The 25223-nt window shown below is 38.8% G+C and overlaps 1 protein-coding gene across 2 annotated transcripts in view; it reads left to right on the plus strand.

Annotated features, from left to right (window-relative positions):
* Window positions 1–4031: 4031 nt before the first annotated feature.
* Window positions 4032–25223, plus strand: part of gfra2b (GDNF family receptor alpha 2b) — a 116121-nt gene continuing 94929 nt past the window's right edge. For both annotated transcript variants that reach the window (XM_058412632.1, XM_058412633.1), the window contains exons 1-2: window positions 4032–4685; window positions 8187–8471. In XM_058412632.1, coding sequence (XP_058268615.1) covers window positions 4646–4685; window positions 8187–8471 — 325 coding nt within the window. In that variant the 5' untranslated portion in view covers window positions 4032–4645. The remainder of the gene's footprint in view (window positions 4686–8186; window positions 8472–25223) is intronic.

Here is a 25223-nt window from a genome sequence, read left to right on the forward strand (position 1 = left end):
ACTGGGAATTTATACATCAGAGAAGTTGACAGTAAATCGGTTGTTACCAAAAGCTCTAATGGCACTTTCGCTTGTTGTGGCTTTCATCAGTTAATTTACTGAGAACGTAAGGGGACGTCATTGATTTCTGACTCGGCTCTGCGCTGTGAGAATTTATGGGGTATACGGTATGGCAACTATGTTAAGGAAATCAATAAAACATAGCACAAACACACACACACTTCTCCCATGACTACACAGACGTTTTTGAGCCTCTTGCTGATTGTCTATGAAAATAATCTACAGTACTTTAGTGTTATGATATAACACTAGTGACAGTGGTTCAAAATTTGTAGCGAATCAATTCAGTAACACAAAAAGTTTAGCCTTAAGGGCTAGAAATCCATCCAGTGCATATCGATCCCTTATGCCGGCGAGTGGGAATTAATTTGGTTGCAAACTCTATTCCGTGTTCTCGATCGGGAAATGTTTATCACTGCCACAGCAGTGTTTAACCCACACATGCACTATTACATTGCACACATGCTGTTATGGATCTGTTTCGCTGACTAATTAGCTTTGTGAGTGAGTGTGAATTAAACAACCAAGGATTAAGTGAGAAGATGTCCATTTTTGGGATGAAAAAGAAACGAAAGCCTGACTTAGGGTTAAGTCTATCCACCCATTTAAACACTAAAATTCCATTTGCACATGCACAGTGATGGAATCTCAAATCTCAGAAGGTCAGGAGGTGTTGATTAATGTTCTGGCTTTGGTTCAGATAGAGTTGTGTAAGAGAAATGCGGACTTAAACAGATTAAAAAACGTGAAAAGATTCTCAAATGTTAGCACTTTGTTAGTCAGATGTTAAGCTTCCTTGAGGTTTTCCACCACAGTAAAGTCTGCATGATAAAGAAGATTCGGCTTTCTCTGCAACGTGACAATTTTTTTTAGTAATATTAACTTGAAGAATAAGAACTTGGTGAGAAACTGCCTGTTTGTAAGTTGTTTCACAAACATTAAATGGTTAAAAACTATGTGTCAAGTAAAAGTTAGCATTGGAAATAGCCTGTAAGACAAAATAAAAGACTTCAGCCAGACACAATACTATGAATTATTCTTTTTTTTTCTTGTAATTGTTGGTATGGTGACGTTTCCTATATGAGGAGATGTTTATATATCATTTTCTGGTTTCTCTGTAACTTGACAAGCTTAGTTTTTATGCAGAATGTAGCTATAAACAGTGTTTATTGTTGCTGCATCACTGGTTCAATACCCAGCTTGGGTATTACCATTTGTATGGAATTTTATGTATCTTCGAGACATCATAATATTATAATTATGATTTATTTAATTTTTTTTGTGTGTGTGTGTGTATTATCCATAATGCTGTCGGTTCTGTTGAGCATACAAATGAAACAAAATGGAAAGTCAAATTATCTGTAAATGTCAAGTGTCTTTAGAGTTCCTGTGCTCTTGTAGACTTAAGATGAGTGTTTATTTAGTCTATTAGAATATTATATAAGGTCACTAAGTAGACTGGAGGAGTATAGTTGTTGCCTTGACAACAGACCTCTGGCCACTTAAAACAATGGTAATTAAGATCCACAGAAATGTTTTTTTTTTTAAAAAGCCTTATGCTATGTATTTGATCATTAGTTTGATTAACAGCCCGTTTCTTCTCATTTTTCTCCTCAATTCTGCGTTTCAAAAGTTCTCCATCAGCTAGAGTGTGCGCGCGGACGATGGATAAACGCGCGCGCGTAGTTTCGCTCAGCGCGTGAGAGCCGATGTGAGAACAGCAGTATGGAAAGCCAATTCGTCCAGAAGAGCTCCAAAACCTCAAGCAGGCGATTATCGGTGACAAAACTGATAAACATCATTACGTTCTATACAGAAAAGGTTTTAAATGTAAGATTACTAAAGCTCAATAACTTATTGTCAAGTCTACAAAATCAGGTTACCTTGCAATAAAAGTATATTCTATTTGACATAATATAATATTATAACAACGTAATATATATATATATATATATATATATATATATATATATATATATATATATATATATATATATATGTATATGTATATATATATTCTATATGAATAGGAGTCTCTAGTGTGTAATATCATTCTGAATTTTATAATATTATTAATATTATTGGGTTTTTTTAAAGATGGCCTGTTGAAACACATTGTTTTACAGCATGGAAGTTGATTGAAAATGTCCAAATCCATAAAACTCCTTCCTCAGAAAGTTCTGGTTACTGGTGATGATGAAAATGATCTTTTAATGCTAAACCGCTAGTAATTAAAAGGTTGTTGCTACGAATAAGACATTTGACTAACATCTCTATATATATTTTTTGTCCTGGAAAACATTTTTTAAGGGCAATGCACTGTTTATTTATTTATTTATATATTTATTTTTAGTGCTGTATGTGTATTTTATTATGTGTTGTATGTGTATTGAATGTATATTCTGTTAATAAAGCTGCTTCCTTAATTTTTTTTAATAAAGTCAGTTTTATACTGTGTAATTACTATAACATTTATGATTCTTCATAACAGTCTGTATGACAGCATGTTCTCACATCAGCATATATGATGAAGATCCTTTCACAGTATTGAAACAGACAATAATGTAAAACATTTTTTTCCCATTTGAAACTGCAAATAAAAAAAAACCCCAAAGATTTAATTTTGTGTGTGTGTGTGTGATTGTGCCCTGAGATGGGTTGGCACCATGTCAGAATCAGAATCACTTTTATTGCCAAATACTGTAGGATTTACATATACAAGGAATTTGTCTTAGTGTGCTGGTGCATAGTTAATAAATAAGTAATAAGCAAGAAGAAGTCCAGGGTGTCCTTCACCTTGTGCTCTGAATACCCTGGGATAGGGTCCAGGCTCCCTGTGAGAAATGAATGGATGGATGAATGGATGAAGTAATGATACAATGAAATTTCATGTTAATGAGAAACTTCATATTTCTATATGAACTACACATAATGCCTGACAGTATTGGTAATAGATTGGCTCAGGGGTGTTCATTGGAAAGCCAAGGGTTTCAACCCCATCACTGTTTGACCCTTAAACAAGGCTCTTAACCCTTTCTCTTCCAGGTTGCTGTATCTTGGCTGACTCTGAACTTTGATATGTGAAAAAAATAAGTTCACTGTGCTGTAATGTATACTATATTGCCAAAAGTTTTGGGACATCTGCCTTTACGTGCACATGAATGTAATATGGAGTTGGCCCGGCCTTTGCCAATATAACAGCTTCAACTCTTCTGGGAAGGCTTTCCACAAGGTTTAGGAGTGTGTTTATGGGAATGTTTGACCGTTCCTCTAGAAGCACATTTGTGATGTCAGGCGCTGATGTTGGACGAGAAGGGCTGGCTCTCAGTCTCCGCTCTAATTCATCTCAAAGGTGTTCTATCAGGTTGAGGTCAGGACTCTGTGAAGTTCCTCCACACCAAACTCCCTCATCCATGTCTTTATGGACCGTTCATTGCATGAAATTGTCCAAAATGTCTTATGCTGAAGCATTAAGAGTTCCTTACACTGGAAGCCCAACCCCTGAAAATCAACACCTGAATTCAATGATTTAGAGAGGTGTCTCACCTGTATATGTAAATCAGGGGCGTCCAGTTTTATCCAGAAAGAGCCGGTGTGGGTGCAGAAGCCACACCTGAGTCTACTGTAAGCCAAGTCAGGTGGAATCAGGTGTAGCTTCTGCTTGATTGGAACGGAAACCTGCACCCACACCGGCTCTTTGTGGATAAGATACCGCTGATGTAAAATCGGATTTTCTCATTTTTCTAGTGTACTCGCATGGGTGATGGATTAAACTCACATGCAAGGTGTATTCCTACTTCATGCTCAGCACTCCAGATTCCGCACACCACCTATCACTACACTTGAGTGCTTACTCTATGAGTTTTTAAGTCGTTTGTGGAATCTTTGGCTTACCATAGTGCAAAAAAAAAAAAAAAAACCGAGAGAGACTCAGACACGCGCCACTTCGGTTCAAGCGCAAAAAGAGCAAAACCGAGAGAGGAGCCACGCAGAGGCGAGAGAGAGAGAGAGAGAGAGAGAGAGAGGACACAGCAGAAGAGAAATTACACTCGATAGCATCCTGCCTGGGAAAAAAATACAGCATTATATTTCATCATTTAGTGCATGCATTCGCCTAACTTATTCACCCACTAAGCTTTTTCTCTTTTTATTCTTGTTGTTATTACTGCGGCTGCTCAGAGACTCCAGATGCGCAGTGATGAGGAATTAGTCTGAATTAGTCTCAGAAGTTGTGACGTGACGTTCTGGGAATAAAAAATGGCACAAAGAAAAGTTTAAACCGGGGGGAAAGAAAAAATCTCAGGTTTGTGGTCGTATGGACGGGAAAACACCATCGGATCTTTAAGCAAGGATGCCGTGCTGGACTCCGTGATCTACTAAGAAATAAATATTCATAACTAATCCTCTCTTCTTTTTTTTCTTCTTTTTCTTCTTTTCCCACTGGATGTCAAGTGGAGCTACAGGATTTTGGATGTGAAATAATTCAGTTAGGGGATGGAAATGTCTTATTTCTTTTAAAAAAAGAAGAAGAAACAACAAACAAACAACAAATAACGGGATCACCGCACGTTTATTCGGATTTATCATGATTTTATTAAATATTCTGGCTCTCCTGTTTTTAGCGGGTAAGTCAAAGAAAATGACAAATAAATGATATAACTTATGTTAGTGATAAATAGTGTAAATATGTTTAAATATGTAATATGTAAATAAGTGTAAATATGTAAATATGTTTCACTATATATATGTATATATATATAGACGCGGCATTTAATTAAATGCTATTAAACTCAAAATAATATGCGATAATAATATATACTTTAATTAAATATTATTTTCGAATATTATTCTGAGTTTAATCCAATTTTTGTTTACTTTTATTCCTTAGGTTGTTGCATGCTCTACTTTTACGCATAGCATCCTACATCCGTCTGGATATTTATTATTTATCTAATTTATCAGTCATTGTTTGCTTGCTGCTTTGTTCGCTTTATTTATTTGTTTGTTTGTTTATTTATTAACTCCAGTGGTGTTTGAAATATTTTGTCAAATATCAGTCCAGAAGATGGAACTTGACGCCATGTAGTTTGCCTCATAACGGTGTTTGGAACTTACTACTAGCAACCTACAGTAGCAACATTTGCCATTAAAGACAAATTAGCACGACTACCAGAGCTAATATTAGTCATAATGCTAATTAGCCTGAACAACATCATGTCCTCCTTATTCGGAAGGGGGGGGGGCGGGGGCTAGTCACAGTGCAAAAAAAAATTTTACATTAACATTCAACAACAACCAGTAATCATTCGAATTAGCCATTGGCTATGTTTGTTTGTTTGTTTGTTTGTTTGTTTTGTCATAGGTTTTAGGTTTGACTTTTTAATGATGACCTGAGAAGAAAACACAGAAAAAAACGTTTCATTGAACAACTTAAAATGTTGCTTGTTATGATCATCCCAAAGAATATCTCACGAGCGATTGCTAGTTAAGATCGTTAGCTGTTGTGCTAATTGATAGCTTTGATTAAAACGGTTATATTTAGCATTTTAAATGTTCAGTAGGTCTGCCAATATTATACTAATTTAAATTTAGAGAAATATCCAGTATTTCGCTAAGAACAAATATTAGTCATATAAACAGATAATATCAGCTAGTTGACAATGATGTACCCTACACGTAATGTAGTTCTGTTTGCTGTTAAAAAATGTTCTTAAATTTTGTTTAAAAAATTGCCACAAAAATTCAAGGCATTTGTCGACATTACACGTCATGTTAACGCTTGTGTGCTATCAAGTATTTAGCTAGGCAATGCTCTCAGAGGAAATCCGCTCTCAGCGGAAATTTGGTGACCAAAGCCGTTCAAGAAAACGAAGGCATTGTAGCTAGCATGCAGTCAGTAGCTAACGTAGTTAACCAAACATGGATTAGCAGCGAAAAGGCATGCACATTCGATGGAAAATAACTGCTACAAAGCTTTAAATAAACGTTTATAAAAACAAGAAAATATTTCTTAAAATAAAATAATAAATAAATCTTTCGATTTCAGTTTTTGAAAAAAACGTAAAGCGTTTAGCAACCACCAGTTCCTGGTCTATATAATGACTAGCTGTTTTTAATTTACCTTTAGCAAATCACTGATCACTATTTATTGGCAACTATCTTGCTTCATTCTGTTCTGTAAATATGACTTTTCACAGCATCTACTTAAAACTAGTAAGTATTCTGATTAAAACTTCTCAGGAATAAAAATAAAATGAGCAAACAACAGTGTCTGGTTAGCAGGCTAATAAGAACAGTCTAGTTAGTGTTGCTTTACAGAATGCTAATTGTTAAGGTCTGATATTAGTTGATATTTAGCTTTATTCTTAATTGAGTTTTTGCTTGGATTTATTTATTTTATTTAACTGTGTAGTTATTGTGTTATTGATGAGTTGAGTGCACTTTAGTAGTCGCTGTGCAACCTGCCAGTGGTGGCTTAGTGGTTAGGGTATTGGGTTATAGATCGAAAGGTTGTTAGGCCATCGAGCAAGGCCCATCACCTGATCGTTTTTAAGTCACTTTGGATAAATGTATCAGGCAAATGAGCAAAATTTCAAATGTTTAGACAGTAACTGAATGATTAAAGTCAGGAGTCCAAATCCCAGCACTGCCAAGCGACTACTTAAGCAAGACATTTAACCTTCAACAGCTCAGATGTACCTTGTCTCAGTTGTAAGTTGTTCTGAATAAACGTTTCAGCCAAATGGGGTAAATGTAAATGGAATCTGGTTAATTCCACCATTCAGTTCTTTCCCATATACAGCAAAGTCCCTAGTGTTCAATTAGCTCTTCAGCATTCCACACTGAATAAACATCTACAGTGTTGAATAAAACAGTGTTGAATAAACACCCACAGTAAACTCTGTTGTTTCAGCACAGGGATTTATCCAGGTACGGAAATGTCCACAGTGCCGAAAACATGAGCAAATTACAAACCCAATCCCAGGACACACTCCAGATCTACTTCTGCATAAATTGCAGTCATTACCAAAATGTGAAACTAGCTATATTTCATTTTTCAATTAGTTTATACAGTGCTTTTAACAACAGCCATTTCCAAAAAGTAGCTTCACAGAAATCCAGTCTCCAGACTGCTAATGAGTGAGGTGAGTTAACTCACCCTGAGAACATGGGAAAAAGGTTTAGAGGAATTGAGACTTAGAAAGAGAAAGGCATGCTGAGATTCCCATTAAGTTGAGTTAATTTGCTTGAACAGAGCTAAAAAAAAAACATTCAGTTTCATTCAGTATTCAATTGTTACTGTAATGCTTTTTTCTAATTCTTCAAGAAAAATGATATATATCTTGGGGTGACATGGTGGCTTAGTGGTTAGAACATTGCCTGGCATCCCCAAGGATTGGGGGTACACAGTTTGCAAGTAGTCCCTGTTCTCTAGGGTTTCCTCTCTAAGGCTGATCACCATCTCTAAATTGTATTACATTAACAGAATTTGGCAGATGCCCTTATCCAGGGTGACTTAGATGTATCTCATTTATACAACTGGGCAATTTAAGGTTAAAACTCAACAGCAGTGGCATCTTGGCAGTGGTGGGATTTGAATGACCTTTTGATTAGTAGTCCCCCAGTCTTTACCACTGAGCTACCACTTCCCATAGAGTGTGTGTGCATGTGTCCAGATGTGATGGGTTGGCACCCTATAAAGGGAGTCCCTGAATCCCCTAGGATAGACTCCAGGCTCCCAGCTACCCATGTTTTGGAGTCCAGAAAATGAATAGACAGATGTAAAATAAATGATAAATGAATTGTCTAGAACACCAGACACTTTATGCACTTGGAGGATACAGCATATTTATGTAAAGGAGGAGGTGGAGCAAAGGACGACTGGTATAGATGAGCAAAAAAGAGTGAGCGTCCCAGATCCCAGTGTAAAAAAAGGAGAATCTGGAGATTTCATAGTGAGCTTTCTTTTCCATTTAGTGTTTGATTCAAGCTGTTCCTGCATTCCAACCTCAGTCAAGTACACAGGGTATAGTGTTATACATAATGCATAAAAAACTGGTTTGAGCTAATAAGAACACTCTCTTGAAAGTGGTGTATGATCAGATGTCTCGTCCCTCTCCGAGCAGATGAGGTGGCTGCTTTGGAGAACGGCGAATGGACGGCCCCCATGGACTGTTTAAGGGCGAGCGAGATGTGTAACCAGAACGCACAGTGCAGCTCACGTTTCCGTATCATGCGACAGTGCCTGGTAGGCCGAGACCGCAGCGCTATGCTGGAGAACAAGGAGTGCCAGGTGGCGCTGGAGGTCCTGCAGGACAGCCCGCTGCACCACTGCCATTGCAAGAGGGGCATGAAGAAGGAGCTGCAGTGCCTGCAGAGCTACTGGACCATCCACATGAGCCTCAATGAAGGTAAACATCAACGTTTTGGTTAATTTGCTATTAAGATCTATGCTATATACCAGGATATTTCTCATATTCTTATCGTGAATGGTGTCTGATTTAGAAAGCCACTAGCTTTGTGCAGAGTTTGCACTGCTGTTTACTTACAAAAGTCCCTTATTTTGGATGAAAGAAGAATCACACATTATTGTCACACAGTTCTCCTGTTGCATCTCGGTTCCCATGGCGACAAGCACCACCTGGTCATGCATTGCAAGATTTCACAGGCACGGCAGGATATAAGTGGACAAGCTAATCCAGAACTAATCCAGAACAGGTGCACACAATCAGGCAGTACAGCAATGACAAGACAAGGAGTTGACCAAAACAGAAGCAAATGTAAACACGAGCACATGACGCTTGGTGTCATGGGAACCGTGCTATGAAGGAGGAGTCCATGACAGATATAGATAATCTCACTGAATCATTGAGTTTCATAAAAGTTTTGCCAAAACAGTAGACCAGTTAATTGCCTGTAATATGTTTACAAAACTCTTTATTTAAGCTATTTAAGTCTTTTGTTTGTCTCCATGACATGTTATCTGCAGTTTATAGATTTTGAGAAGTTGCGCTTGGGTTAATCAGTCCCTCCAGGATTTCACGATTTTTCGTTCACAAGAAATTAACACAAAATCAGGCACATTACACCTGATTTCCTCCAGATTTGTGCCAGGACTCTGTGTGTGACATCACCATAACATGCATTCAACCAAAGCCATCTTCCATTCAAGTACATTGAACATGAGTACAGTTATCATAAAAAGTAATTATATATGTGTCTTCTAGTTATTTTGAAGTGCAAAACAAAATAACAAATCCAAAAACACAATGACAATTTAGACAAACCGGAAAAGGTAGGTGTAGTTTGCGAATGGAATTCTTACTGCTAATTGGACGAGACATCCGTCACTCATTCCTATACAGGAAGTACAGCCGGCTGCGGCAGTAGATTTGCAGTATGAACGCAGCTTTGCTCTTATAACGCTCCTTACATCATTTAATCTGGAGTAGTTTGGTCTTCGGAACATACCTGCGTTCTTTAGGTGTGTTTTTAGACATTGCAAACTAATCTTTATGTCATGATACGCTACCAGTATATCCAAAATCACGGCATATAAACGGCCGTTAAAGTAGCGTCGAATTAATTCCATTTTCTTACAAATATAAATATATATGTTTGTTAATTTCTTTAAAAGATTTAAAGTTGCACTATCAAAAAAAAATGGTTTAAAGTGAACGCAGAAGTCAGAAGAAATAAAGTTAGATACACAATTTTTCTAATTCTTGTATATCTTGAGTGACAGATGTCTCGTCCAATCAGCGGTAAGAATTCCATTTGCAAACTATACCTACCTTTCCCGCTTCGTCTGAATTGTTCTTGGTAATTTTGTTTTTGGATTTGTTATTTTATTTCCGTATTTGTTATTGTGTCTTTTGCACTTCTCAGCCACCGTAGTCTTCAGTGGTAGGAGTGAAATAAATATAATGTAAATAATGTAATAGGCAGCTTATGCATCTAGTGACTTGATGGTAGTTAATCTACATTAATACGTGAACAGTAGACTGGTTGTGTTCTAATATCCAGATCTATCCAAACCCTAGAAAGCAATTGTGATTAAACAAATTTGCAGTGAGCTAAAAAAAAGTAATGAATCCCAAACTGGCCAATTTCCTATTTTGGATAAAATGCCTGGTGCTTAGCACATGCCTCACACCTCCAGTGATTCCTGCCTCCATCATGTGTAGAGTGTGCATGATCTCTCTATGCCTTAGGGGTTTCCTCTCGGTTCCCCGGGTTCCTACCCCAATCCAAAGACATGCAGGCTGATTGGCATCTCTGAACTGTCCAGAGTGTGTGAATGAGTGTGTGTCCAGTTGTGCGTCATGATAGACTGGCATACTGTCACTGTCATCCCTGAGTCTAATGGGATAAGCTCCAGGTTCCCAGTAGGATAAGTGGTGTAGAGGAGGGATGGATCATGAGGACGGTTGTTCATGATATCAAGATATAAAAACAGAATATTGGAACTCGCCTAGTCAGGAGTCTATGCTCACCGAGACACTGCTTTATCTGTAATGTTATTTAGCTATTTCTGCTGAGGTAGGCTCATGACCCTGTTTAAAAAGTATCTCACGCTGTGTAATGTGTTCTATATTAGACTCATGAATGCAAACAGACAGCTGAAAGAACTTCCACTAACAGTACTGCAGTGAGTCAGGAATTCTTCGTAAGTGATTTGGACATTTAGAGAGCTTATGAGTTATTTAGAGGCTGTGAAAAAAAGTGTGTGGCCTTCCAACTGCCTCTCCGTAACTGAGGTCAGAAAGGAACAGTGTACCGTTTTGATGCTGTAGTGTTTCACGTGGTTTTATTTTCGCAGTGTATTATAGTGCAATGTCCAGGGCTTGGGCAATGAGAAGATAACTGTTGGAATGTTTTTTTTTCCATGAACTGCCACATATCTGCTGTTGGACTCTCGAGTAATATTTATAGAAGACAATGATATTAGCAAGCTTATAACAAAGCTAACTCAGCTGATGTAAGCAACAGGAAGTGATCAAAGATATCTGGATGGTCCGTATGACCTTCAATGTTGACAGAGAGTTACTTCAACAACACTCTCGGGTTTTACTCAGCTCACGCTGAAGTGTATTATTCCTCTTATACCTTAGCAGCTCTCCAGCTCCAACAATTTAGTTATTAAAGAATGATATGATATGAGCAAGGTGGATTAGTAGGTAGCAGATTTGCCTCGCAATTCCAGGGCTGTGGGTTTGATTCAAGTTCACCCTGCGCTTCAGGGGTTTACGTTCTCAGTCCAAAGACATGCACTGTAGGCTAATTGGCACCCCATCCCCTGCCTTGAACCCAGAGTCCACTGGGAAAGAGTCCAGGTTCCCTGCATCTCTGTGAGGGATGAGTGGTACAGAAAATGGAAGGATGGATAAACTTAATTTAATACATTTAATACATTAATACATTTAATTACATTTAATAACTTAATTTAATACATATCTCTGTCTCTTAAAAGTGTAATGGCACAACCGCAAAGCCGGTCCTGCATGAAAAGGTTTCCAAATAAATATTTGCTCAAAGAAAATGTTTAATAATCTGATACGGATGATGATGTAACTGGTTAATAAAACCAGAGCTGTTAGAAAGGCTGATGTAGAAAATGAAACATCTCCTAATGACAATCAGAATCGAGAATTTACCAGGACAATTCGTATGCACAGTTAGAAGACATCATTACAATTTCATCACAATAAACGAGTTTCAGTCCATGTAATCTGAGGATATGAAATTCTGAATGCTGGTTTATATACATGGGCTAAAAAATGGGCTAGTCGCCAGCAAAAGTGTGTAAAGAATAACACAACGCAACGCAATCCCCGATCTGTATGCCCTGTTTGATCCTAAAAGGAAGGTCTGTAGACATTTATGGAAGGAGCGAAGATAATGAGCCATTGAGATAGGAGACGTCTGTTTAGATGCTTTATCGACCGTACAGACATCCAGGAGCAAGGACACACCGAAGCAGCAAGATCTCAACTTACAAGCATGCCCAGCTCTCAGCGGTGTGCTGTTAAAAACCAGAGGTGGCGCGGGGTTCCATACAAAGGTACACAGATAATGTGATCCACAGAGCTGTGAATACCAGATCCGTATTTGATTACAGTGGAGTGATTTCAAAAGGAAGGTCACATGGCAGAACCTCTGGTTATTGGATATGAAGGAAAGAATAGATGGGTATCTGTATTGGGGTTTTTAATCGTGAAAGAAATGCTGGGACGACGGAGTGGATACGGAGAAAGAGGCAAAATGAAAACAAGACTTGAATTGTGTGTGTGTGTGTGTGTGTGAGAGAGAGAGAGAGAGACAGAGAGAGAGAGAGAGAGAGAAAAAGTAGTGAGGCCAAGGGAGAAGATTGACCCAACAGTTTCAAGGCAGAGATATTTTTACTTGACGTTATATAGTGCATCACTTTCACCACCAGTAAGCGAATTCTCAGAAAACTGGAAAAGTGAGCCTCATGGGGAGGAGAAGTTTGAGCAGGTCTGCCTGAACAGTTCTTCACTTATCCCTCTGAGGATCCAGTAAAAGATTCTGTTCAACAAGAGCAATCTTTGTAGGAATTCATTGGCTATTACCTTTCTGAAGAACCTCTGAAGAACCTCTTTTTCCTCAGGAGTGTTGCTATGTGCACTTTTTCCCTGTACTGATTAGGGATGTATCAGAATCAGGTTTATTGGCCAAGTAGTTTTAACACACATAAGGAAAGTTGGTGACCTTCAAAAGTACAGATATAAAAGTACACTGTACATTTAATTTACAAACAATGCTATACAGAAAAAAATGAAATAAAGTATATATATATATCAAAATAGATAAAATAACAAACAGGAGGAATATCTGTAGATATATATTGAAAAGGAGGAGGCATACTGGTCCTGCTAGAAAGGTTCACAAGGCATCTGGTTGAGAAGAGATATATGTAGCATGAATGGGATAATTGCTAGAGTGGGATTTTTTGCTGTTGTCATTTTCATGCAGACACACAAACAAAAAAATCTCTTTTTGACGTAAATCACTCCCACTTCAGGTTTAAATCCAAATACAGATAAGGATACAGATATTTGGAGTACTTAAGTGATAAAGATCACAGCTCCACTGCATCACGCCGCTTGTGCTGAGAGATTTCTATTCTGCTACAAATTCACACAATTCTGTTAAGAGCAGCGACGTGAATGCTGAGACCGACTCCGGACAACGGGAGACGATGTCCACCAGAAAGCAAGAACAAACAACAATGCATATGGTGTGAAACACGGCTTGTGAAACACTCCGAGCGTTTGGAGTGCGGCTGAATGATCTGGAGTGGAACACAGAGTGGGTTTGATTATACAGCAGGGAAATGGACATGTACCTGCATCTTTTTTTATGGTGAGGCGCATTTACTCTAGCGGTTGTGTTAGCGTTCTTTTCCTCACGGTGTTGGTGAATCGCTATAGGGAGTTTAGGCAATAAGATCAGCGTGAATTATAGATTATAAACCCATCTGCTTTAGCAGCGCCGCTACAAATGAGGCGTATTGACGCAAGTAATCAGTGAGTTACACTTTCAGCACTGGCATTTCAGCAACGGCAGGCTCGCTAAGGTAAACACACACACACACACACGTACAGAGCTTCCTTTCATCATAACATGTGTGCATACAGATAAGGCTGTAGGGATAGGTACAATTGGAATACACAAAGTGAATGATGAAGCCTGACTATCCAATAAATATGTGGATTAAATTGTATTGCTTTTATCCCACAGCCTCATCAAGTTCATTTAAACATTTTGTTTTCGGCAGAAACTCTGATCTAATTGTTTACAGTGTGGTATTAAGGGCAAAATTGGGATCTGATTGGTTATAGTGGTTTTGGAGACTGAAACTGTGATCTGATTGGTTATAGTGGTTTTGGAGACTGAAACTGTGATCTGATTGGTTGTAGTGGTTTTAGGTGCAAAAACTGTGACCTGATTGGTTGCAGTGGCTTTAGGGGCTGAAACTATGATCTGATTGGTTGCAGTGGTATTAAGCGCAGAAATTTAATCTGATCTGTTGCAGTGGTTTTGGGGCTGAAACTGTGATCTGATTGGTTGGAGTGGTATTAAGGGCAGACATGTCAATCTGATTGGTTGCAATGGTATTAAGGGCAGAAATTTTGATATGATTGGTTGCAATAGTATCAAGGACAGAAACTGTGATCTGATTGGTTGCAGTGGTTTTAGAGGTACTGTAGAAATTGCAACCAATCAGATCACAGTTACATCCCCTAAAACCACAGCAACCACTTAGAGCCAGAAATTGTGATCTGACTAGTTGCAATGGTTTAAAGGGAATCAACTGGGATTTGACTGGTTGTGGTGGTATTACAGGCAGATATTGTGATCTGATTTGTTGCAGTGGTATTAAGTGCAGGATTTTAATCTGATTTGTTGCAGTGGTTTTGCGGCTGAAACTGATCTGATTGGTTGCAGTGGTCTTAGGGGCTGAAACTGTGATCTGATTGGTTGGAGTGGTATTAAGGGCAGACATTTCAATCTGATTGGTTGCAATGGTATTAAGGGCAGAAATTTTGATGTGATTGGTTGCAGTGGTTTTAGGGGCAGAAACTGTGATCTGATTGGTTGCAGTGGTATTAATGGCAAAAACTGTGATCTGATTGGTTGTAATAGTATCAAGGACAGAAACTGTGATCTGATTGGTTGCAATAGTATCAAGGACAGAAACTGTGATCTGATTTGTTGCAATGGTATTAAGGTGGTATTATTGGTTGCAGTGGATTTAGAGGTAGAAATCGCAACCAATCAGATCACAGTTACATCCCCTAAAACCACAGCAACAAATTAGAGCCAGAAATTGTGATCTGACTGGTTGCATTGGTTTAAAGGGCATAAACTGGGATTTGATTGGTTGTGTTGGTATTACAGGCAGATACTGTGATCTAATTGGTTGCAATGGTATTAAGGGCAGTGTTTAATTACAGTGGTGTTAATAGTCAGAAACTGTGACCTGATTGGATGCTGTGTTATTGGGGCAGAAACTGTTGAGGTTGGTTAAAGTAGCATTTTGAACGGAGATCTGATTGGTGACACTTAGACAGATACTCTGATTTGATTGGGTACAGCACAATTTTGGATACCAGATGAGACTGGTGACATTTTGGGCAGAAAGTGTTTTTTTTGGTTACGGTTGCATTTTCACAGAAACTATCTGTTCGGTGACATTTTGGGCAAAAACAGTGATCTAACTGGTTTTCTGCAGAAACTGTTGCACTGGGTAGAAACTGTGGTCTGACTGGTTACAGTGGAAGTAGAGGTGGGACCTTGCTCTCAGCAAGGACTCTAAAGATAAGTATTAGGAACAAACCTAATATTTGAAATGACAGCTCGAGGTTATGGTGGCATCATGTGGCATATGTGGAATTATAATAAACACACGTTTCTAGTCAAACCAAGCTGTCAAAATGACCAGCATGCACATGCCTAATTCTGACACGTGTCTAATGCATCCACACACATGTTGGTACGAAAAGGCCTGGAGCTGCTTTATGTTTATTTGATGTTATGAAGTGAGTGTCATTAGTAGAAGCCCCAGTGGGATGTTCACTTAAAGGTCTTCCATGTACACTCTAATAACCTCCTGCTTATTTCAGCAGCATCTGGCTTCCTCTGTGTGTCTCAGGGCACACAATGGCTCCTGTGCTATTGCTTATTTTTTTTTCAATCCACCGAACAGTTGGACTCCTATTTTGGGCCGCAGCGGCATCAGCACAGGCCGTCATTAAGATGTTTTCCCAGCGACTCTTTTGTTCTCTATTCCAACATTCTGTCGAGCCAAAAAGCGAGAAGCTTGTGAAAAATACAGGGCACTCTTGAGTGGACCGAACAGCGATGATTACAGCACCACAGAACTCAATCAAATCGACCAAGAGAAGAGAAAACGTACAATCCGAAACTTTAGGAGGCTCACACGCAGACACGCTCATGTGGATCCACTCAAAGCGTGGTTATCTTCAAGCCATTCTGTCTGACCGAAGGGATGCTGGGATTTTTTCCTTGCAACAGAAATGCACAAATTGACCGAAAAGGTGCAATGGACACAGAAAGAAGGGCAAAACGGAAAAAAGAAATGAATCGTTTGTCTGAAAAAGGCAGACAAAGGAGAGGCCAGGAGAAAAGATTGACTCTGCATTCACATGGAGGAGATGTTTTTTACTTCACGCTGATGAAATCGTTTTACATTGTTTATCAGTAGGTCTATTGCTAGTTATAAGCAGAAAAGCAGAATTTTTGCTCTCTTAGTTTCTACACAGTCAGACATCAATAATCAAAAATATTGCAAAGCTAAGAACTTTCCATTGTTTTATTATATGTAGTTCTGAAAATTGCAAAACATTCCAGTCTCTGTACTGTGAATTGGCCAGTTGGCGTTTCTACTCTGCTACTGATTGCATTGGTCATAAGTGATTATCACTGGGTGAAGCAACTAGCATTCTACCAGACAAACATTTTTTGCTGCTAAAATGTGTATAAAATTCAGCATTGTATTTCAGCATCATATAATACGAGATGAAGAAGAAGTAGTGTGTGCTTTGCCACAGAACAACTTTTCTCAGCTTTGTTGCATCACTGGACATGCCCATATCTACACTATCCCTCCAAATCACTGAATTCAGGTGTTGGGCTCGGCCCCTTAGTTCCAGTGAAAGGAACTCTTAATGCTTCAGCTTCATACCAAGACATTTTGGACAATTTCATGCTCCCAGCTTTGTGGGAACAGTTTGGGGATGACCGCTTCCTGTTCCAACATGACTGCACACCAGTGCACAAAGCAAGGTCCATAAAGACATGGATGAGTGAGTTTGGTGTGGAGTCCTGACCTCAACCTGATAGAACACCTTTGGGATGAATTAGAGCGGAGACTGCGAGCCAGCCCTTCTCGTCCAACATCAGTGCCTGACCTCACAAATGCACTTGTAGAGGAATGGTCAAAAATTCCCATAAACACACTCATAAACCTTGTGGAAAGCCTTCCCAGAAGAGTTGAAGCTGTTATAGCTGCAAAGGGCGGAGCCAACTCCATATTACATTCATGTGTATGTAGTCGCTGAAGCTTGTTGACGCTCATGATGAGGGAAGTCATAAACTGTCACTTAAAAACGAATCTCTGGTCCCTTTGCCACTGTGAGTTGTTGAGTGTGTGTGTGTAAGCAAGTAAGGTCAGCATAACTTGTTGGATAAAATTGCATAATAATTTTAACCTTCATATTGATATGATGTCCGGTAGAAGATCATTTCACAGTTCAACAGTTGGGAAAATGAAGCATCCTGAGTCTCATTGTCCATCACTCTTCATTATTCAATCGCATTAAGTTACAGAAACCTATCGCCTAGCCCCGCCCGCTTCACGACATCATCCTCAGCGGCTCCGCCCCGCCTCTTTGCTGCTGTAAATTCAAGCCACATCACGTTGCCGCAAGTATGATTGCTGAGTCTAAAGAGAAATAGAAAGAAAGAGACTGAAATATGAAAAAAAAAAAATGGATGAGGCGGAGAAAAAAGAGAGTGAAAGTATGAGAGGAAATGGACTGAAAGAGATTGAGGGAGATTAAATGGCATGGGAAGCGACTGAGACTGAGCCAGAGGAAAAAAAATGATTATATTTGACAGATTGAAAGGAAGGGGTTGAGAGAGAGGAGGAGAGAGAAAGAGAGAGAAGTGAGAGAGAGAGATTAAGGGGGGGGGCGCATAATAGAGTAGGGAGGAAAGAAATGATAATGATGAAGAGAGAGAGAGAGTTAAAAAAAAAGACAGAAAAGAAAGAGGGGAGAGGGAGAGAGAGCTAAAAAGGAGAAGAAAGGAGAGAAATAGAGAAAGATTAGAGAGAAGGGTGGGCATAGGCAGGAAAGAGAACTGGTAATGAGAGAGAGAGAGAGAGAGAGAGAGAGAGAGAGAGAGAGATTAAAGGGGGGGCGCATAATAGAGTAGGGAGGAAAGAAATGATAATGATGAAGAGAGAGAGAAAGTTAAAAAAAAAAGAAAGAAAAGAAAGAGGGAGAAAGGGAGCTAAAAAGGAGAAGAAAGGAGAGAAATAGAGAAAGATTAGAGAGAAGGGTGGGCATAGGCAGGAAAGAGAACTGGTAATGAGAGAGAGAGAGAGAGAGAGAGAGATGGAGGGGATTTTATAAGATGAGACAAAAAGAGTGTTAAATGAGGAATTTGCAGATATAAACATATTCTCAATGGTCTCTATTTAAGGAGCTAAACTGAGGATCTGTTTTCATTCTCTACGCTCCAAAATGAAACAGGCACCAGTATTTTAGTTACAGAGCTCCACTGATATGAATGTTTCGTCAGAACGAGCAGAATACATTAAACAAAAACTAGCACATTATAAATAATAAGCTCACTTCAAAGTCAGTGACACCGGAATAATCACTCGGAATTGTAGCACTGTAATATTATGTGCACTTCATTTACAATATTTACAATATGTACATTAATAGCATATCATGTGCAATATGATCTTAATTCTCAAGCACCCCTTTGAATAAATAGCATATTTCATTTAGATTTATTTCTCTTGTGTACTCTGAAGCAGTCTCAGGCAAAAGAATTTCCTTGGAGATTAATAAAGTTCTATCTTATCTTATCTCATCTCATCTTATCCTGTCTTCTCTTATTTTCTCTTGTTTGATCTTGTCTTGTTTTATCTTCTCTTGTCTTATCTTACTTTGTCTTATCTTGTCTTATCTTGTTTTGTTTTATCTTATCTTATCTTATCTTATCTTATCTTATCTTATCTTGTCTTGTCTTGTCTTGTCTTATCTCATATTGTCTTATTTTATTTTATCGTATCTTATTTTATCTTAATTTGTCTTGTTTTATCTTGTCATCTTATCTTATCTTATCTTATCTTATCTTATCTTATCTTATCTTATCTTATCATGTGAGAATTCTACAGATTTACTGAAGTCACCTGGTTGCCTGTTTTAAAATAAATGTTTTTTTTATTTAAAGAATAATAAAAGTCCTAATCTTACAGTTTCACAAAAAAAACAAAACTTTAATTTATCCATTTTTTTTCACACTTCAAAAACACACAGGTTTATAAATCGCAAATCCCCTGAATCCCCTGTATGCCCCGCCCCTTTAGCCTGAAAAACTGGCGCATAATGCATACTGGAATTTGATTGGATGTTCTATTTGATGATGCAATAATACTTCAGTGTCACACGTGTAACACTATCTCTGATTTTCTACTGAGACGTTCATCTGTTATAGGAAAGCGAGTATTATATAACAGAAGTATTGTTTTGCTCTTGACAATGATTGTAATTTGTTATTTATTGATTGACTCGTCATACTTTCCATCCATTTGTAGTTGTAGAGTCTGTGAGCGGAAAAGTCTTGTTGAGATTTGTCAGAGGAAAAATGCCAGATTGGTCTGTGCTTCCAGGAAGGATATATAGTAACTCAAATAATCACTCTGTACAACCATGGTGAGCAGAAAAGTATCTCAGAAATGGATAGAACATCAAACCTTGATGAAGATGATCTACAGCAGAAGGTTCCATTTTTATCAGCCAGTGTTTTACACGTATTTCTGTTGTTCCTCAGCCTACTAGGGGCAACATACTCATAGAAAAGTTCAGAACAATCCAAAACGGTTATTTTATTTACGTAAATCTTCAGAGTAAATGTTGATATCGAACCCATTTCAGCTCTCTGAGATGCCCCAATCTAAAATCCAAAGGTGTTTATCTTCAACCACTAAAATTCTGTGTAAGGTTATCCAACACACACGTCTCACACTGAAAGCCAACAGACTCATTTTATATCAGACTCACAGTGATAAAATATTCCATTTGTTTATACTGATTGAAAATGTCCAATAAACCAATTTCCGAATGCCAGTGTAGAGGTAAAAAAGGGTTAAAGAATGACTAATCATACAATTTTATCCATTTATAGTTAGTTTTAATGTTATGGAATGTTAGATCTTGTTGCAAGTTTCATGGATTCAGTTTTGAACATGTAAGCATTAGCTGATGTTTAAGGACCAGAGACTTCAGGGTAAATCACCAATAGACTGGTGATTTACCCTGAAGTCTCTGGTCCTTAAACATCAGCTAATTTTATTAAATTACGTACAGTATCAATCAGGTCATAGTCCCAGTCATGGCTCATTTGTCCTGTCTTTCAGCTTTCTCCTCTTTTCCTGCGGCTCTCACTTCTCCGCCTCCTTTTTTTTTCATATCGCCCTCATTTTTCATTTCATTTTTTCTCCATCTCTCTTTCTCCCCATCAGTTTCTTTTTCCTTTGCTCATTTCTCACATCTTCTCCTCTTCCTCGTCCTTCTACCCTCTACCCTCTCTCTCATAGTCCTTCATTACTATCTCTCTCTCTCTCTCTCTCTCTCTCTCTCTATCTATCTCTCACTGTTGCTCTCTCGCTCTCTGCGCTTCAAAGTTCTGTCAGTACCAGCAGTATCTCAGTGTGATCCCTGACACACACAGAGGCATGCTGGGAAAGAAATCACCTACAGAGGCTCCGAGTTTAGAAACCCAGGCCTGGACGAGTTTCTGTGTTCACACCCGACTAGGTGAATCCCCCCATCAAACAGGAACAGGAAAAAGAGGATGACAGAGAAAAAGAAACGGAGCTGGAGACAAGGAGAAACACTCTGGGAGAGTAAACTGTCTCTGTATGGAAAGTAGAGTCCAGAGACGGCAGGAAGCTGGAGAGAAGAGAAAAAGAAATCTATGACAGAGAAACAACGAGAAGGAGAAGGATAGAGAGGAGAGGATGAGAAAAAGTATCAAAGAAAGAAATAGGACATGAGAGACAAAGGACAAAGAGGATAATAGATGAGAGAGAGAGAGAGAGCTGAAAGACTCAGCAGCAGCACGTTTTTGACACTCAAACATGAATAATTCTTTTTCACATGCAGCTCAAATGACGTCACGTTTCTAAGACGTCACACGTGCAGTTTTCGATGAAATGCACCATTTTGTGTGTGATCGTCACAACAGTTTCAATCAGAAATGGGGTTTCTCAGCCTAAAACTTAATTTAGCCACAATACACACTGTCCACTATATTAGGAACACCTGCTGATTCATGCAGTCAATCATACAGCAGCAGTACAATGCATACACTCTTACAGATACAGATCTGTGTGAGTGGTGGCTCAACTGGTTAAGGCTCTGGGTCAGAAAATCGGGGGTTCAAGCCCCAGTATTGCCAAGTGGCCACTCTTGGGCCCTTGAGCAAGGCCCTTAACCCTCTCTGCTCTAGGGGCGCTGTATCATGGCTGACTCTGTGCTCCATGTCTCCGCAGATGGGATATGCGAAGAAAGAATTTCACTGTGCTGTAATGTATATGTGACTAACAAAGGCTATTTCTCTTTCTATAGATCATGAGCTTCATAACGTTCACATCAAATATTAGTATGTGGAAAGGAAAAGTTGTTGGTACCAGATGAGCTGGTTTGAGTATCTCAGTCTATTTAAGTGTTTATAGAGAACAGTACAAAAAAATAGAAAACAGAGCAAGCGAATGATCTATGGGTGGAACTTAATGAGAAAGGTCAGAGGAGAATGGGCTGATAGGAAGGCTATAGTAGCTGAAATAACAACTCTTTACAAACGTGATGAGCAGAAAAGCATCTCAAATGCATCAAAACTTGAAGATGATGAGCTACAATAGCAGAAAGCCTAATCAGGCTGCATTCCTGACAGGAAACTTAGTAGATCTGAGGCTGAAGTTCAGGCCATAGTGTTACACACACACACACACACACAGGGATTGGTTTTCCTAGGCAACACCACCCACATTTATTATCTACCGTTTTATTATATATTAATTCACCAAATCAAAACCTCATCAACCGCAACAGCGTGAGAGGCTTTAGCATCAACATTCACCCTCAACAGATTGTTAGCGATGACGCAGCTAGCAGAGCTGTGTATTACTTTACAATCTGTCGATACTTTTTCACACTGTAACACACAGTTTCAGGCTAATTTAGCCTCTGTGCCCTCATTACGGTTTCACCTCTGACACCAATTAGCCATCATGCTAACAGTGAGAAAACACACACACACACAGCTCTGGGTGCTAGAAGTGCTGTAAATATTGGAGCATATAGAAAATATCTCGATTTTATATTTCAAAACCTATAGCTTTATGAAGCTTCAATTCTCCACTAATGCACTAATTCGCCTTTGATGATGGTCTTTTGCTCGCAATAACGGGAGGATTGTGAGATACGGTGTTTATCCAGAGGAGCAGGGGCTTTAAGACAAAAAAAACAATTGAATGTATGTTTATCAGACTGCAGCAGCCTGGAAGAGATTCGTTCTGTCAGAGTGAACTTTTTTTTTTTTTGCCCGTATACTTCCATATATGCGTGTGGGCGAGCACTGAGGGCAATTATGTAATTACTGAGACACACAGCGCAGCCTGCGAGCCCCGCGCGCTGCTATGCAAATCCTTATTTTCAGCCGTCCATGTTAATTAGGGGATTATATCGCACCCGGAATCCGAGAGACTTTTTAAATGTAAAAAGTGTTTCAGGACACAGCCAGGTCCACATTTGAGATATTAGTCTGCGGAGAGACGGCCCTGCTTCGCACAAAGTTTTAATTAAACCGGCACACAGGTTTGGGACAGAAGTCATTAACTCCAAGCAGACAGAAGCACACGGACATCCCAACTACAGATTCATTTAGCTTCAACGCCTTGATCCGGCACGCAGGAGAAGAGAGCTGAATAACCGGGTTTATTCTAAACCGTGCTGTGACTCACTGCTCATCTGTTTGCTCTTTTATTTATTTATTTTGTTTTTTATTTATTCATTTTTTTAAATACAGAACGTGTGTTATGCATCACTAATTGCTTACTCCAAATATAGTTCATTCGAAACAGTGCTGTGATTAACTGCTTAGTTTGCTCAGAAATCTGAATGATTTAAAGTGATAAATACGCCATATGTTATGAAGAAGCTGGTACAAAATCATTTTGGGTTACAGACACAGTTACACAGTCATATTACATCCAGCAAGATGCTTTTTTCAACTATCTGTCTGTCTATCTGTCTGTCTATCTATCTGTCTGTCTGTCTGTCTGTCTATCTATCTATCTATCTATCTATCTATCTATCTATCTATCTATCTATCTATCTATCTATCTGTCTGCCTATCTATCTATCTATCTATCTATCTATCTATCTATCTATCTATCTATCTGTCTGTCTGTCTGTCTGTCTGTCTGCCTGCCTGTCTATCTATCTATCCATCTATCTGTCTGTCTGTCTGCCTGCCTGCCTGCCTGCCTGTCTCTCTATTTGTCTGTCTGTCTATCTATCTATCTATCTATCTATCTATCTATCTATCTATCTATCTATCTATCTATCTATCTATCTATATGTGTGGCAAAATTGTGTGTGTGTGTATATTTACAGCAAAACAAGGCCATGATGTACCATGTAAGCGCCCAATTGAAGTGCAAGGGAAGATGTGTTAACACGAAGTAACACCAGAAGTGTTAACATTACGCGTGGGAACAATGTGTGTGTTTATGAAGAAATAGCGATCATGTACAGGGTGTTTTGTAAATAAAGTTACATTTTGCTAAGTGTTCATTTCCCTTATGTATGGAGACTTGTAGGACACTCTGTATACGCCCCTGTTCATATACAGAACACCTTATGATGAATGCAGTTTACACAATGCCAAACCAGTAGCCCCTAGAGAAAAACTAAACAAGCAGTCTTCCTCGTCTTCATTCACGCTCATCAGAAAAGGTAATACTGTGTATATTTCAATTTTGGCTCAAATGATCTTTTAGCACAGTTCATAGAAGGCAGTAATGGATCTGTGCTAGTCTGGGAAGACCAGACGTTTCATGTGACAGTCTGCGCCCCTGAGGTGCGAGTCTGCCGAGATTTTATGTAGTAAAATTGGCACGGCGAAGCGACAAATGATTTGCTCCAGTAAATTGCTCGGACCCAACAGACGGCGTCTCTCCATCCTCAAACCCTAACAAAAGTAATGAAGCTCTAACACGAATCTCACTATCACTTTAAAATTTACATTTTGTTCAGTTTCTTGAAGCTGCCTTTTTCAGGGGTTTTTTTTAAATTTTCTTTCTTTTCTTTTCTTTTATAGAAATAATTTCATACACAGCCCTCACTCCTGATCCCTGCTAAATATAATGTGTATGTTAGAAAACAAATTTCTCCCTGTAGATGAAAATGTTATTAGTGTGATGCAAACTATACATTCAATCAGACCTCCCCAAACTTTACATGTGTATCCTTGAGAAATGATAAGCTTTTCGAATCCCCCGCTGTATAAAAGTGCCTTCTCTGCCGCCGGCCACCATGTTTTGGAGTTGTGTAATTGATTTTCTTCGGTGGAAAGCAATTTCAAAAACACACCAACCTGTTCAATCTCGCGTCGCTTTCTTGTCGTCCAATTACTGCTGACTGGTTTGCTTTCTGTCTGGAGGAGGTAGAGGGGACAGAAAAAGCACTAAAACCCACTCGGATGGTGATAATAACAGAATTGACTCATATATAAGCAGCGCCGTTAAAATGTCTGAGCCTCTTTTTTGCTCTCTCTCTCTCTCTCTCTCTGTCTGTGTGTGTGTTTTTTTTTTTTTGCTGTTGTGGCAAAAAAAAATCTAGCTCTCATTTGATAATTTCCACTCAGCCCAGCACATTAAGCCTTTTTCACCCATGCAGATTCGGCTCTTTTGCATAAAACCTAAACACTGCACATATACCATTTGGTAATTACTCATTCGAAAGGTTTCAGAAACTCAAAATGTTTTATTCAATCAGGCCACAGTAATGGCTCTGCACTAATGGACTCTCTCTTTTTTTTTTATTTTAAAGAACACTTTACTGACAATGACAGCATTTTTCTCTGAGTGGATGAGTGCCAAGTTATAGCGCAATGTAAATACAGTTTTGAAACTCTACCACATGAAGTGCATTAATGACCACTCCAGCAAACCACATGAGCTAACGTATAATTGGTGGAAAGGACAAAGGCTAAAACTCTTAACACGGAGTTTTGAATTTCTCCGTTTTACTTTAAGCCAGATCTGAAGCTAACATCTCTGAGCTCTGCTTTGCTTTACAAGCTTTAGATTG

This window comes from Hemibagrus wyckioides, linkage group LG16 (genome assembly GCF_019097595.1).
Source record: "Hemibagrus wyckioides isolate EC202008001 linkage group LG16, SWU_Hwy_1.0, whole genome shotgun sequence".
Lineage (NCBI taxonomy): Eukaryota > Metazoa > Chordata > Actinopteri > Siluriformes > Bagridae > Hemibagrus > Hemibagrus wyckioides.